General features: G+C 52.1%; 1 protein-coding gene across 2 annotated transcripts in view; it reads right to left on the reverse strand.

The window, feature by feature from the left end:
- Positions 1 to 12,162, reverse strand: part of LOC8039474 (mediator of RNA polymerase II transcription subunit 13) — a 150,827-nt gene that overhangs the window by 32,684 nt on the left and 105,981 nt on the right. For both annotated transcript variants that reach the window (XM_029994571.3, XM_040222401.3), the window contains 6 exons: positions 11,326 to 11,507; positions 10,401 to 10,783; positions 8,331 to 8,712; positions 6,801 to 7,076; positions 4,466 to 4,814; positions 3,020 to 3,282 (listed from right to left, as the gene is read on the reverse strand). In XM_029994571.3, coding sequence (XP_029850431.2) covers positions 3,020 to 3,282; positions 4,466 to 4,814; positions 6,801 to 7,076; positions 8,331 to 8,712; positions 10,401 to 10,783; positions 11,326 to 11,507 — 1,835 coding nt within the window. The remainder of the gene's footprint in view (positions 1 to 3,019; positions 3,283 to 4,465; positions 4,815 to 6,800; positions 7,077 to 8,330; positions 8,713 to 10,400; positions 10,784 to 11,325; positions 11,508 to 12,162) is intronic.

Genomic DNA, 12,162 nt, shown 5'->3' on the forward strand with positions numbered 1-12,162 from the left:
CATCCAGGAAGTAAAAAAACAATTCCACAGTTGCATTGCCCACAAAATGTCAGGAAAAAGAATGAGTGAGTCTTTCCTTTTGTCCAATTAACAAACAATAGTTTTCCTAAAGTGAAATTTATGCTAAACATCTCCACATGGTGAAAGATGTTGACTGGGGCGAAGCTCTGGTGGGTGCTGATGATACTGATTTTGTTCATACGTAGTGCTGATGATGCTGATATTTTTTTATTGCTCATAGGTAGTGCTGAGTTCCGGGTTGTGTTTCGACTTCATTATTACTGCTTTATGGTCGGTAAAATGCAGAGCCAGTGGTTCTTCTGGCGGATCAGCTTGGATCCGCTAGAAGCCGTGGGAATGCATCTCCACCGCTTAAGTCAACGGTCCATGACAGAAAGAGAATGTGTGTTATGGATCGTGGTTATATACGCAGTTGAGCATTTAACCGCAGCGCCCTCTCGTCTATAAACGTTGAGCATGCAAAGTTTAAGGGGGGACACGGCTCCTTGAAACAAAAAAATGACAAAGAAATCACATTTTTGAAATTATGTTTTTTAATATCTACAGGTATTTTCGCATCTTTTCTCAAAGTACTATCACAAAATACGCCCTATTTATTTTGGGGTATTGATTTGAAGTATCTAAACGGGAGATGCTTCCTCCGAAAAGAGCAAAAAAAAAGTACAATTTGACCGCTGGTAGCTCGAGAACAACGCGATAGAAGGGGGTCATCTTGGTCTCATTTGAAAGCTCCGCTCCCACTCTTTCTTCTCCCGCCATTCACGATGCTACCCGGCGATTGGCCGCCGAGAACGAGGCACAAATAAAAAACTAAATCTTGACACGCGGTTGGCTGTTTCGGATCACGTGTGCAAATGGCGCTTTCTCACTGGCCGTTAGGGTTACGCAGCGTCTGCTCGTTGTTTCCGATCCGCCATCTTGTTTGATTCTCGTCGCGTCTCTGATCATGCCGATCACAACAACTCCACGGAAAAAGTTTCACACAGCCCACAAGTTCGGAAAAAAACGAAAAAAGGGCCCGAGAAAGCTAATCTACGGCGCAGTTCAACTTCCCGTGAGCCTGAACGTCGACGACGAGGTGCGGGAGCCCGAACACGAAGATGTCGCATTGACGGCGCCGTCGACATTCGTGACTTCAAGCGAGCGAGTGCGGCTCGACACGGTGATGCTCCGCGCTTCCGAGATCGACGAGAAAGAAAAAAGAAGCCGAGGAAAAACTCTAAAGAACTTTCGTCGACGTCCGCTACAACACGGAAGGCTGCCCTGATGGCCGGCGTCTCGGGCGCCGATCAAGAAGCTCCTAAGAGTACAGAGAGTTTCATCGTCGTAAGCCTCGACGTCGTGAACTCGCTTCTTCAACTCGCGAAGTGTAAAGCTTGTTGCGGCGATGCCGAACTCATAAAATGCGATCGCGAGTATGGACTTGCAGTAAATCTCAAGCTATGTTGCAAGATCTGCAGGGATGTCGCATCCGAGTGGAGTTCGCCGCGGGTAGTAGTAAAAATCTGTCCGTGAACGTTTTTTGCTGTTTTCTCGAAATGAACTTTTTGCGCAGTTTGCTATTTTGCGGAAGCCGTATCTCAGCCTGTACACAACCAATCTTTCTAATTCTTTCTTTCTTTGGTAGGTGTATAAGTGGGGTATCCAATAAGGGGTCTAATTGCATCAACCTAGGCATCGGTATTTTTTGTTAGCACCTCCAATATAGATTGTAAAAATGTTATAAATAATCATGGAGCCTTCATTTATACCTTATTGGATTCTGTAGACCTTCTAGTTTACAGAGATATATTTCTTTTTGAGTTTTGTCTTAATAATTTTTTGGAATCTTGCCCATAAAATGTTCAAATAAAATAGTTAATTTTATCAAAACTAACCAAGCTATTTTAAAACAAAGTAAATATTTGTCATCAGAATGGGAAGATGATTATGCTCTATAAATGTCACTTGGATTGGACCATAAATAAAAAAAAAAGAAAAAAGCTCAAGAAGCAGTGTTTCCCCTTAAAGCGATTATATACGCATTTGGCCGCAGCGCCCTCTCCTGTATAGACGTTGAGCGGCTACAGGCAACGTTTCATCCATGACATCCCCAGCTCTTGAGTTACTACCACATCTCAGAGCCCCCTGCTCGTCCCGCAGTCGTGGCCGAGCGCTTAAGGCGATGGACTAGAAATCCATTGGGGTCTCCCTGCACAGGTTCGAATCCTGTCGACTACGCAAACATTTTTTCTTTTTTTTAAGAAGACAGATGGGATGGTAATCGATGTGAGCACGGACGCTGGACGGACAAGGCTAGACCCTAAGGAGCTTCGCCCTTAAAACATGCGCGCACAGCCGCTAACAAGCGTCACCAGGCCAGCCAGGTCACCCGAGTGAGGATCACGTGCAGTGCCAGCGGCGACTACACAAACTACATAACATACTAAACGGGCAAAACAAAAAGGAGCGTGCCTGGGCCAGTGCGGGTGAGCCGGTTGCCCATTATAGAGGAAGTCGTGGCGTGACACAGGCACGAGAAATCCACTTCCTTCTCCCTTTACGTTTCTTTGCACCCTGCCCCCGTGCTCCTTCTGCGAGCCACTAGCGTCGCGCAGGGAAGAGAACTCGCTGCACCGTGCAGTTCGTAAGCCTTTCCGGAAAGTGCACCAATAACCGGCTGACTGAATTTAAAAATTGGTACGTGATCGCAATCAGATTCACGAGAAGTAGGCTGGTGGTTAGAAAAAAGAGACAAGTGGTTACGAGTGGCCTACGCTGACGGAAGGTGTTTATATTATACTATTCCATTCCCCACTAAATTGACAATGTGGTGGAAGCTATGTGCTCAATGGACCAGTCGTACGTCCATCCGCTGCTCAGAGGGTGGGGTCGGGCGACGAAAGGGAGGCGGCAAATTGATCCGACGAGCGCGTAGCTTCCTCTGGCTATGGGTGAGCAGGAACGCACGGGGTTTACTCCCGCACGGCTTGGGCAACAGAGGGGTGCAGACACTCACCCAGTACTTGAGGGCGAAGGGGGACAGGGCCAGCCAGTCCCGGTCGTAGCCGACCAGTAGCGAGGGGATGGGCTGGGGCTCGCACTGGTCCTCGGTGCCCCTGCCGGCCAGCCGGTGGAACTGGCGCCAGGTGAGGGGCCCCGCCACCCGGTACGTCACTTCCCAGAGGCCCTGGTTGCGCTTCTTGTGCACCGCGTCCTGGAGGAGGGGCTGCAGGCCCCGCAGCAGCCCCACCGACACCAGGCTGCTCGGCGGGCAGGGGCCTGGCCGCCAGGGCAGACACGCACAAACGACTTAGACGCCCCGCTGCGATTGTTTGCGGGATTGCTCGTCCTCGCCGACGATCGGCCCCATCACTGTCCAGCCCACGTATATAAGCTGTTCGATTTTAATGCACTCTTTTCCGCTGCTAGCTCGCCCCATTTAGCTAACGCATCTTTCTCACTATTCACGTTTGCCATAAATACGCTCGTCAATGGGGAGCGCGCGTTACACCGTCCGTCGCGAGTGGCCAAAAAATAAACCCACGGGCCGAGTTTGCTGCAGCTCAAAGGACGCATCAATGGAAGGTTCTAGATCTGTACTTCAGCTTCGGCGGGCATTTCTTCGTCGTTTTCAATTTGCATCCGCCTGACTCCCGATCCCGGAAGCCCCGCAAACAAAACAGTAGGCGACTTTCGCGCACGAAGAAGGGCCACCATTCCAAAATCTACGCAATCTCACTCCAGAGTAAAGGTTTTGCCCCACAACGTTTGAAGACTCCCTCGCGTCTGGCATCGTTCTATCCGCATTACCACAAAATACAACCCGCGAAATTACCTCGGATGTACTTACGTAAAGGCCGATTCACATATTTGAGAGTCTTCAAACATGTCGCAATAGCTCATAGCCGTCGAGAGAACGAACTGGCGCCATCTATGAGGTAGCTCAGAACGCTTCCAAACTGCAGGGATCATTTTTACAACTTTCTTTCGCCATGGGGTTCTTTTGACATTGTCATAAGCTTCTCGGGACTAGCGCGTAAATTTGATCTCGCAAATACCGCATCACGTTCGGTCTAGTTTTACGCAGTTCTCGAACTAGCTGACAGATGGCGCAGAGTGCCTAGATTTCGGAGTGTTTTCAACTGCTCCGACAAGATTTATGGGTCGCGCTTGCGATACGAGCTGCGAGGAGGCGACAAAAGCGCTGATCGTCCACAAGCATTCCCACCTCTCTGCTCGCTTTCCTCCTCGCCACGCGACGACGCAACGCACGAGCGCTTGCAATTTGTTTCTGCGAGAGACATCCACCATTAAATTGCAGTTGCTTTTTAAGGTTTGAGTTGCTCCCTCTCTTAAATCCACGCTCTCCAGCGTCAAGCGGTTGTTACAAGCTCGCGTGTGTAGATCCGCCTTTGCAAGAGAGAACGAGTGGTCGAGGGAAGCTGCGGCCAGCCCGACTCACAGTGCAGGTACGGCCACCGGTGCAGGCAGGGAGACCCCAGGGGCTCGTCCAGGGGCCGAGAGGCCGCCGCCTCCAGGGCCCCCAGGGTCACCTCGCATCCGTCCAGGGCCGGCAGCAGTGCCAGGGGCCCCTGCCGGTGGTGCAGGTTCTGCCGCTGCAGCAGGGAGCTCTGCCCCTGGCCCCTGAGCTGCGGGGGCACCTGCAGGAGGCCCGTCACTATGGGGCTCGCGCCCAAGTCGTGCTGCCGCTCCGCCCCCAGCTGCAGGGTCTTGTGCAGCACCGAGCAGGGCGACAGGGCCATGCCCAGGCACTGGCTCTGTACGTACTCCAGCAGGCCCTCCTCGTGCACCTGCGAGCAAAGAAACTCTTCATTCTCCTGCCCGTTTCTATGCCCTCGGGGCCCGAAGGAATTATGGAGGGGACGGGGCTATGAGGTGGCAATGCATAATTAAATGTATGCACGTTCAAATAGCTAAATATGAAAAGTCAACAAAGTGCAGGATTAGAAGGGAGTTAATGTGATAGGAACAACGGCTAGAAAAGATGAGGACCACGAAAGTAACACTTGCAACAGAACAGCTGAGATGTCTTACTCTGAGGCAATAAAGGGGGGAAGAAGGTGGTGCCACTCCGAACTGGTCTTGGGTGGAAAGACCAAAGCCCATTTGCCTCTAACGTCGGGAAGCGCTGGGTTCCTTCTAACTGAACCAAGCATACTCGTACGGCTAAATTGTTTTTGCGACTGTTAACAAGAGCTTTCCTTCACTATCCTCGCGTAAAAGTGAAGCCACCTATGCAAAGTAAGAATAATAGTTATTACGATCAAACGCGGTTTTTACGAAGTCAACGGAAATCGTAAATATATTGACTGTATCCGTAATTCCTTTGTTAGGTTTCCCAATCACACTCCAGACAAGTCATAGGCTTAACTCCCCTCTTTATTGTCCCAGCCCCAACGGTTGCCTCCGTGCACATCCCACTGTCTGCAAATCCTCACCGCCCTCTCTCCCTGGTTCTTTCCCCTCATTCCCTATCCCTTTTTCTCTAGACTGCTCCCTACCCTTCCATTGTGCTCTCAAGCTCCCTAGACCCCTCACACATTACATCTGGGCTTTTTCAGTGGTGGTCCAGCCATTTTAGGTTTTGGAGCAATTTTTGGAGCAAGAAAAACCCAATTTTGGAGCAATTCGTATCACATAAACTCCCCTTTTGGAGCAGGGAAAAGCTCGTTTTGGAGCACCTTGGTATCAGGAAAACTAAACATTTTGGAGCAGCATGAACATAGAACAGTTCTGTGCCATGTCTTTATTATTATATATATATTACGGCTGCCGAAAGTCCGAAACTATAGCGATTTATTAAACATGTTTGTAAGCTCTATTCTGAGTTCGCACGCAGTGCGACAGTATGACAACCAAGGGGTGACCAATCGTTTACGGCATTTGACATGAAAAGGAACACGCAACAATTTGCAACAAGGAAATCAAGCAACGACCACGCGATCGAAAAGAGTACCACATTCGGTATTGATGTTGCTGGTCTGCCGGTGAACGAGCGTCCGAACAAATTTCTACCATGGGGTCTGTAACTTAAAACACGCATGCAGAAAAAAAAACCTACTCACGTTGGCTCCTCTTTAAGAGGACTTAGTAGTGGCGATGCAGAAATGAACAGCCACAATGCCGCATATCAAAACGGTCACAACAAAACAATAATGCGCAATAATGCCACTGGGCCGGAAACCTGAATTAGATTGTGATGGCTATGGTAACGGCTCTACCCTTTATCATCGGGCGGCAGCTTGCACCTGCTTGCACCACCTAGAGCACTATATAGCTCTATAGTGCTCTAGCACCACCTAGCCTAGAAAATAAAACTCCCCCGGGTTGCCAGCCGAAAACGCCATTCTTCCAAAAAAGGATTCGTTCACGGACCGACTAGCCCTTTTTGGCGCAGTTTGGCGCGGTTTGGCGCAGTTTGGCGCAATTTGTGTCTTTAGGCGCAGCAAAGCGCAGGTAAAGGAAAATTTATCAAAATGGCGCAATTGGCGCAGCTGGACCACCCCTGCTTTCTTCATGCATATGCAGCACCAACGTCATTAGCGTATAGCATAGGCTAGATGAAGAGCCTATGTTCTGTTTCTTATATTTTCAACGCACAATAGCTACAATGTCACATTTTCTTAATAAAATACCCGATGTGCACGGACACGTTCTGACGAACCTAGAGATCGAGTGCTCTCCCTCCGCACATGTTTTTCCTCAAGGGGATTAAGGGAACACAGACCATTGCAGCCCGACGAAAAGCGAGTTCTCTCCCCAATGCTGCCACGCACCTTGGGCAGCTGTAAAGAGCCGTTTGCCAGGGGTCCTCCCGGACCCCTGTGAGGTAGCTGCGGCCCCCCTCCGGGCCCAACCTGGGCCCTGTGCGGCCCCGGGGTGGCCTCGTAGGGGATGCCCGTCACGTCCTGCTCGTCCTGGTAGAAGAGCCCCGTCCGGTGCGAGTGATGCCGGTTCACCACCGCCGAGAAGCCGCATGTGCACTTGTACTGGGGCTCCTCGCTCGCCGTGGGAACCAGCGATGCCGGCAGGTACACGCCCACGTCCGCACCCTGGGCACAAGGCAGGCAAAGACGACGGACCGTTCACCAAGATTTGCAACAGGTAGTGTTGTGTTCCACCCGTCTTTCTAAGTTCCCCTCTCTACAGCTTTCCGCAAGCCGGGACCTTGCATACACTCAATAAACGTCATTTGCCCGCTGGCCGTCTTCAGGTGATCGCATCTCCGCCATCGTCCCATTCTGGGATGCTACCGGAATATCTTGAGATGGCCACCTTTAAATTGAAAGCAGATCGGGAGAAAATGATGAGTTAGCTAGCTTGCAATGCGTGATAAAAAAAAAAGTTGAAAAAATTCTAGTTTCAGATTTTGTGACCCACAAAAGTTGGGATCGCAGAGTGGGGCGATGTACCACAGACAACTGTCCTTCCTAGTCAGCAATGTTTGCTTTTTTCCTGCCGCGGCTGAGTAACAGCACTTTTGCAGAGGTCTTCATTGACCAGGAACTTTTTGTTTTTGAAAAAATAGCAAATCCTGTCACAAATAGAGGCGGGTTATCTTTGAGAGGTGGGGGCATCTCTCAGGATATAAAGGTACACCTCTTCTTGTTCCCACAGCATCTACCGTGTGGTACTTCAGAAAAAGCGAAAGCCCTTTCTCCTAACATCTTTTGGTAGTTGTCCTCGCCTCCGTTGTCCGCTACAAACTGTTCTATACACCAAAACATTGCTTACAAACACGGCCCAGTTTGCCCACACCAGGTGTGGGCACTGCGCATGAGCAGAAACCAGGTTTGCCAGAAGTGAAGTGTCTGCGCACGTGCTACGCCAACAGCAGCGCTGGCGCGGCAATTCAATGTCCTAGCCGCGCTTTGGTGTATGCAGCCAGTTGCCAGAACCCCTTTTGGCACCGCAGAGGACTCTGCCTGCACGTTTTGCAACAGCTCTGTCGTACCACACTGCCGCTAGCTGAAGCCCTTGATGTCTTTGTTTCAAAAGTAGCACAAAATGCGCAAGAGCACAAGGCCCGTGCCCCTTGCGGTCCTAGGAAGCGAATGGCGGCGCAGCACTAAAATAAGTGCACTCGGAAACAAATGGTAACATAGCTCTTGCTCGCGGCATGTGTCTCGCGCAACGATGCCTATCGGCACTCGTCAGAAACGCGTTTTGTCGGAATGCATTACCACAAACACCCGCACACAGCGCCACCACAGAACGAGCAAAGCCAGAACACTCCAGAGTTTTCGTCCCGCTTCCCCAAAAGGTGCGCGCGTAGAAGATGCGTTTTCGGCTCCTAGCGGCCCCACCTTGATGTTCATGTTGCAGACGCAGAGGGTGCAGCTGGAGAAGTTGTGGTCCCGGAAGAGCTCGAGCAGCGAGTCCGACAGGAGCAGGTTCACCAGGAGGGAGTCCGCTTCAGGGAGGACAGCCCCTCCGCCCTCCGCTGGCCCCAGGGCCTGTTGCTGGCCGTGCAGCGGGTGCATCCCCTGGTGGGGCAGGGCCAGGTGGCGGCCCCCGTGGGGGCCCATGTAGGCCGCCGCCCCCAGGGGGCCCAGGGGCCCGTTGGCCGCGTAGGGCCCCAGCTCGTAGCCGCCCATCATCGGGGGGCCCCCCATGGGCCCCAGCTGGGACGGGTGGTCCAGCATGCCCGGGTAGGGAACCCGCTCGTCCATGCCAGGCTGGTGGTGACTGCAATCGAGGCATGTTCGTGAGACGCGGGACACCGACCCGGAAACTGCAGACTATTTATTCGCTCGAACGGCACCCCGGGTTTCACCAAATGCTGCGCTCCTGACACCGTCAAAAAAGAATGTTTCGAGGAATTTTTAGTGCGGCCACTGCTTGGCAGACAAAACATACATAGAGGTGTGGTGCCTAAAGCACGTCTTCAACTGGTGTGTTTAGCGTCCTATGCTGCCCACACATCAAAAGTGGTCCCAAAGTGGCAACAAATGACGTCAGTGAAGCCGGAGTGTCATGCTGTTGCATGCCGCGATCCTAGTGGTTGGCTCTAGAAATGCTAACGGAAGGCTGCAAGTAGCACAACTAAACGCGAGTGTCGCTGCAGTCACGGCGTCCCAACTCCGGGCTACCGAAGCTTCTGTGGACTGCCACAGGGGAGAGAGACCTGCAGCGGGACAGGCGTCTGCCACATAGACCACAGCTGTTGGGACGCCGCCAGGATCGCAACCTGGCGGCAGCACGACACTTCTCCGACGTCACCGGACGAAAATCGAGAGACCACTTTTTGGGGCGCGATGAACACACCACTTGGTTCAAGGCACCATAATAGAGGTGCAATGACCAAACATCTTTACAGTAGGAACCCTTTCCTGCTTATGAAAACCACTTTTAGAAAGCAGTGAAACGGCACTTCCTCCATTTTTAACGCTTCGACGACAAGAGCACACGGAGGGTGTCTAGCAAATTATTATTTTGAAATTCCCCGACTTTTCCGGGTTTTACCACAACAATTTCAGGTGAAATTCCCTGACCACTGTGAAGGCAGTTAAATATATAAGACCATTACAACTCAAGGCACTGAGCATTGAGCACTGTGAGCATCATTTTGCACGGGCTTAATCTAACTTGCATATTCCGAAATATTCCGGTTTGTCCAGTCCAGATTAAATGAGCACTTTCTTGCCGTTGACATCGTCAGTGAAGAGGCCACTTCCAGAAACACAATGAAAACACGTTGCTCAACCACACGTCAATAACTGAATGGCATGGCGCATGGCCGCCAGATGCACGCTTTCCGATACTTTCGGCTTCATGCTTGGATTAGATGGAATCTGCGGCTTTCCCATTTGTTACTAAATCTAGTAGCTCCAACTGGATCAAGCCTAGTGTCGTGCCCTCAATCCAATCCAAGGCTTGGACTAAATTTGTCGGCTGTTCCCTTTGCATCGGGTAGCACACTCTACATTGGGTGAGCAGAGCCCGTGCTCAGCTCTAAGCAGGACGTATTGATATTTTTCAGCCCCCAAGTCCTCGAGTCTTTGCTCAGGGCCCTCAATGGCGTCTCTGGCTCAGTTTCCCTGACTGGGCTTGCTTTTTGACAATATCCCTCACAATTGCCCTATTTTTCGCGGTAATTAACATCTCCCTGACAATTCCTGGTTTTCCCGGTCGCTAGACACCCTGATGTACGACTGCAAGTGCTTCTTGCCACTCAAAACATTTAGACAAGGGTACACCACCAAACAACATGCCCAAGAAAGAGCAAATGTGCCCGGAGCAACCTTATATGATCTGCCTCCGAAGCAGAATAGTGCAATGGCGTCCCATTTCGATCCTCCAGGGTCTGGTGGGAAGCAACCGCCGCCCTTGCAGGAGGCTCTATCAACTCTGGCGTGTCGGCGGCAACTGCTCACCTAGGGTGCCTGTCGAGGAGGCTGGGGTGGAGCCCGGCCCCCGCCATCACGTGACCCCCCATGCGGAGGAAGGCCTCCTGGGGCATCATGTGCTGCTGGGAGGACATGGGGCCCACGGGGGACGGCCCCGCGGGAGTCGGTGGGTGGTGCACCGCCGGGTGGTAGTGGGGAAGGTGGCGCTGGCCCTGCAGGGGCGCGCCGGCCGGGGATCCCTGTGGCGCCTGGCTCCCCGCGCCGCCGTCCCGCTGCCAGCTGGGCTTGTAGGCGCACTCCAGGGCGGGCAGGGGCGGGAGGGCGGCGCTGGGCAGCTGCCCCAGCGGGGCGTACCGGGGAGAGCTCAGGAACTGGTGCACCATCGGGGGCTTGAACACGTACGACCAGTCCTGGAAAGAGAGAGAGACACAGTCCAAAATATTAAGGTGAGCTAGTTGGACATGCATTTTTTAAATAAATAGCGCGAACTGACGGTACAAGCATAGCGCTCGTACCGTCAGTTTGTTTTTAGACACTGACCGCCCGGCCAACCTCTAGTTTCGATAGGCTCGGAAAAAAAAATAGTTTGACCGTCTCTTTGGCATTTTTAAAGGTGTCCTAAATGCATAACACTTCTTGGGCCTCTTCGAGCTCCTCTTTTCGCAGGCGCAGTAAGGAAACTGCCAAAGGGCACGCTGCGAGGGTTTTGCGAACATACTAAGCCGTCGCAGCGTGGCTAACGTCACAATACCACCTTCCGACCTGGCCGGTGCAGTGCTGACTTTGCGACATATCATTGATACAGCCCTGCATCGGCGCCGCTCTTAGTGTTGACTTGGCATTGTACAAATTAACCGGCCCCAAAAGTCTCGGGGAGCCACTTCGAGAGGGCGATAAACGACAATTGCGCTTCTTTCGAGGTCAAGAATCTAAGAGCGCGTAGTGTACGCACCCTGACTGCCTCGAACCCGGGGCTGCCGTAGTTGCAGTATGCGTCCATCCCCTTGGTGAAAAAGGGGTCCGAGCCGTCCCCCATCAGCAGGTCGGGCACCCCCACAGGCCCCGACGGGGACGGGGCCGCATTGTGCTCCAGGGACGGCGGGGTCGGGAACATGCGCGTCAGCTCGGCCGCACCTGCCCCGGTATGAAGGTCGTTGTCAGATAATGTAGGGAAGCATTTAGCGGAAAATGTGGCATTCACGTTGAAGCATGAGGTTCGAACCCCCAGCACCTCAGTTTTTATTTTACATTGTGTTACCCCTCTGGAACGTTCCGGTTAAAATTCGACACTTGGCACTCATTCTCGTCTAGAATGTTCACAATATGATATAATATGGATATTTTAAAGCATGCCAGCACTAAATTTAGCACTGGCGCACGCTACGCAAGAGGGTTTTAAAACAGCGTCTTTCCGCCGCGATGCAAAGCCCAAGCCTCTCGCGCTTGCTACGCCACCAAGATAGTCACAGTTTTTAATGCGAGAGCATTAACTGTCTCATGGAGCGAGTTGCTGTCGTCAGTTTGAAGCGCAAAAACGGCTCTTGGTTTCTGCAATCCCAATAGGAGCGATTCGCCGTCGGTTCCACTGGCTTTCGCGCGTTGCCGGGGCTCCCATTGGCCGCTGCGCCATGGCCTCGAGATCCCGAAGCGCGTCCGCGCTAGTACGCAGCAGACGACAAAGGGAGCAGACGAGCGGCTTGCATGTTTTCGCATTCACAACTCATAAAGAATGCTTAGGTGTACCTCGAGCTTTTATATCGCGCACGAAACGCTGTAACTTGAGAAAAAA

Source organism: Ixodes scapularis, unplaced genomic scaffold, assembly GCF_016920785.2.
Source record: "Ixodes scapularis isolate PalLabHiFi unplaced genomic scaffold, ASM1692078v2 PGA_scaffold1__304_contigs__length_218370807, whole genome shotgun sequence".
NCBI classification, from domain to species: Eukaryota; Metazoa; Arthropoda; class Arachnida; order Ixodida; family Ixodidae; genus Ixodes; species Ixodes scapularis.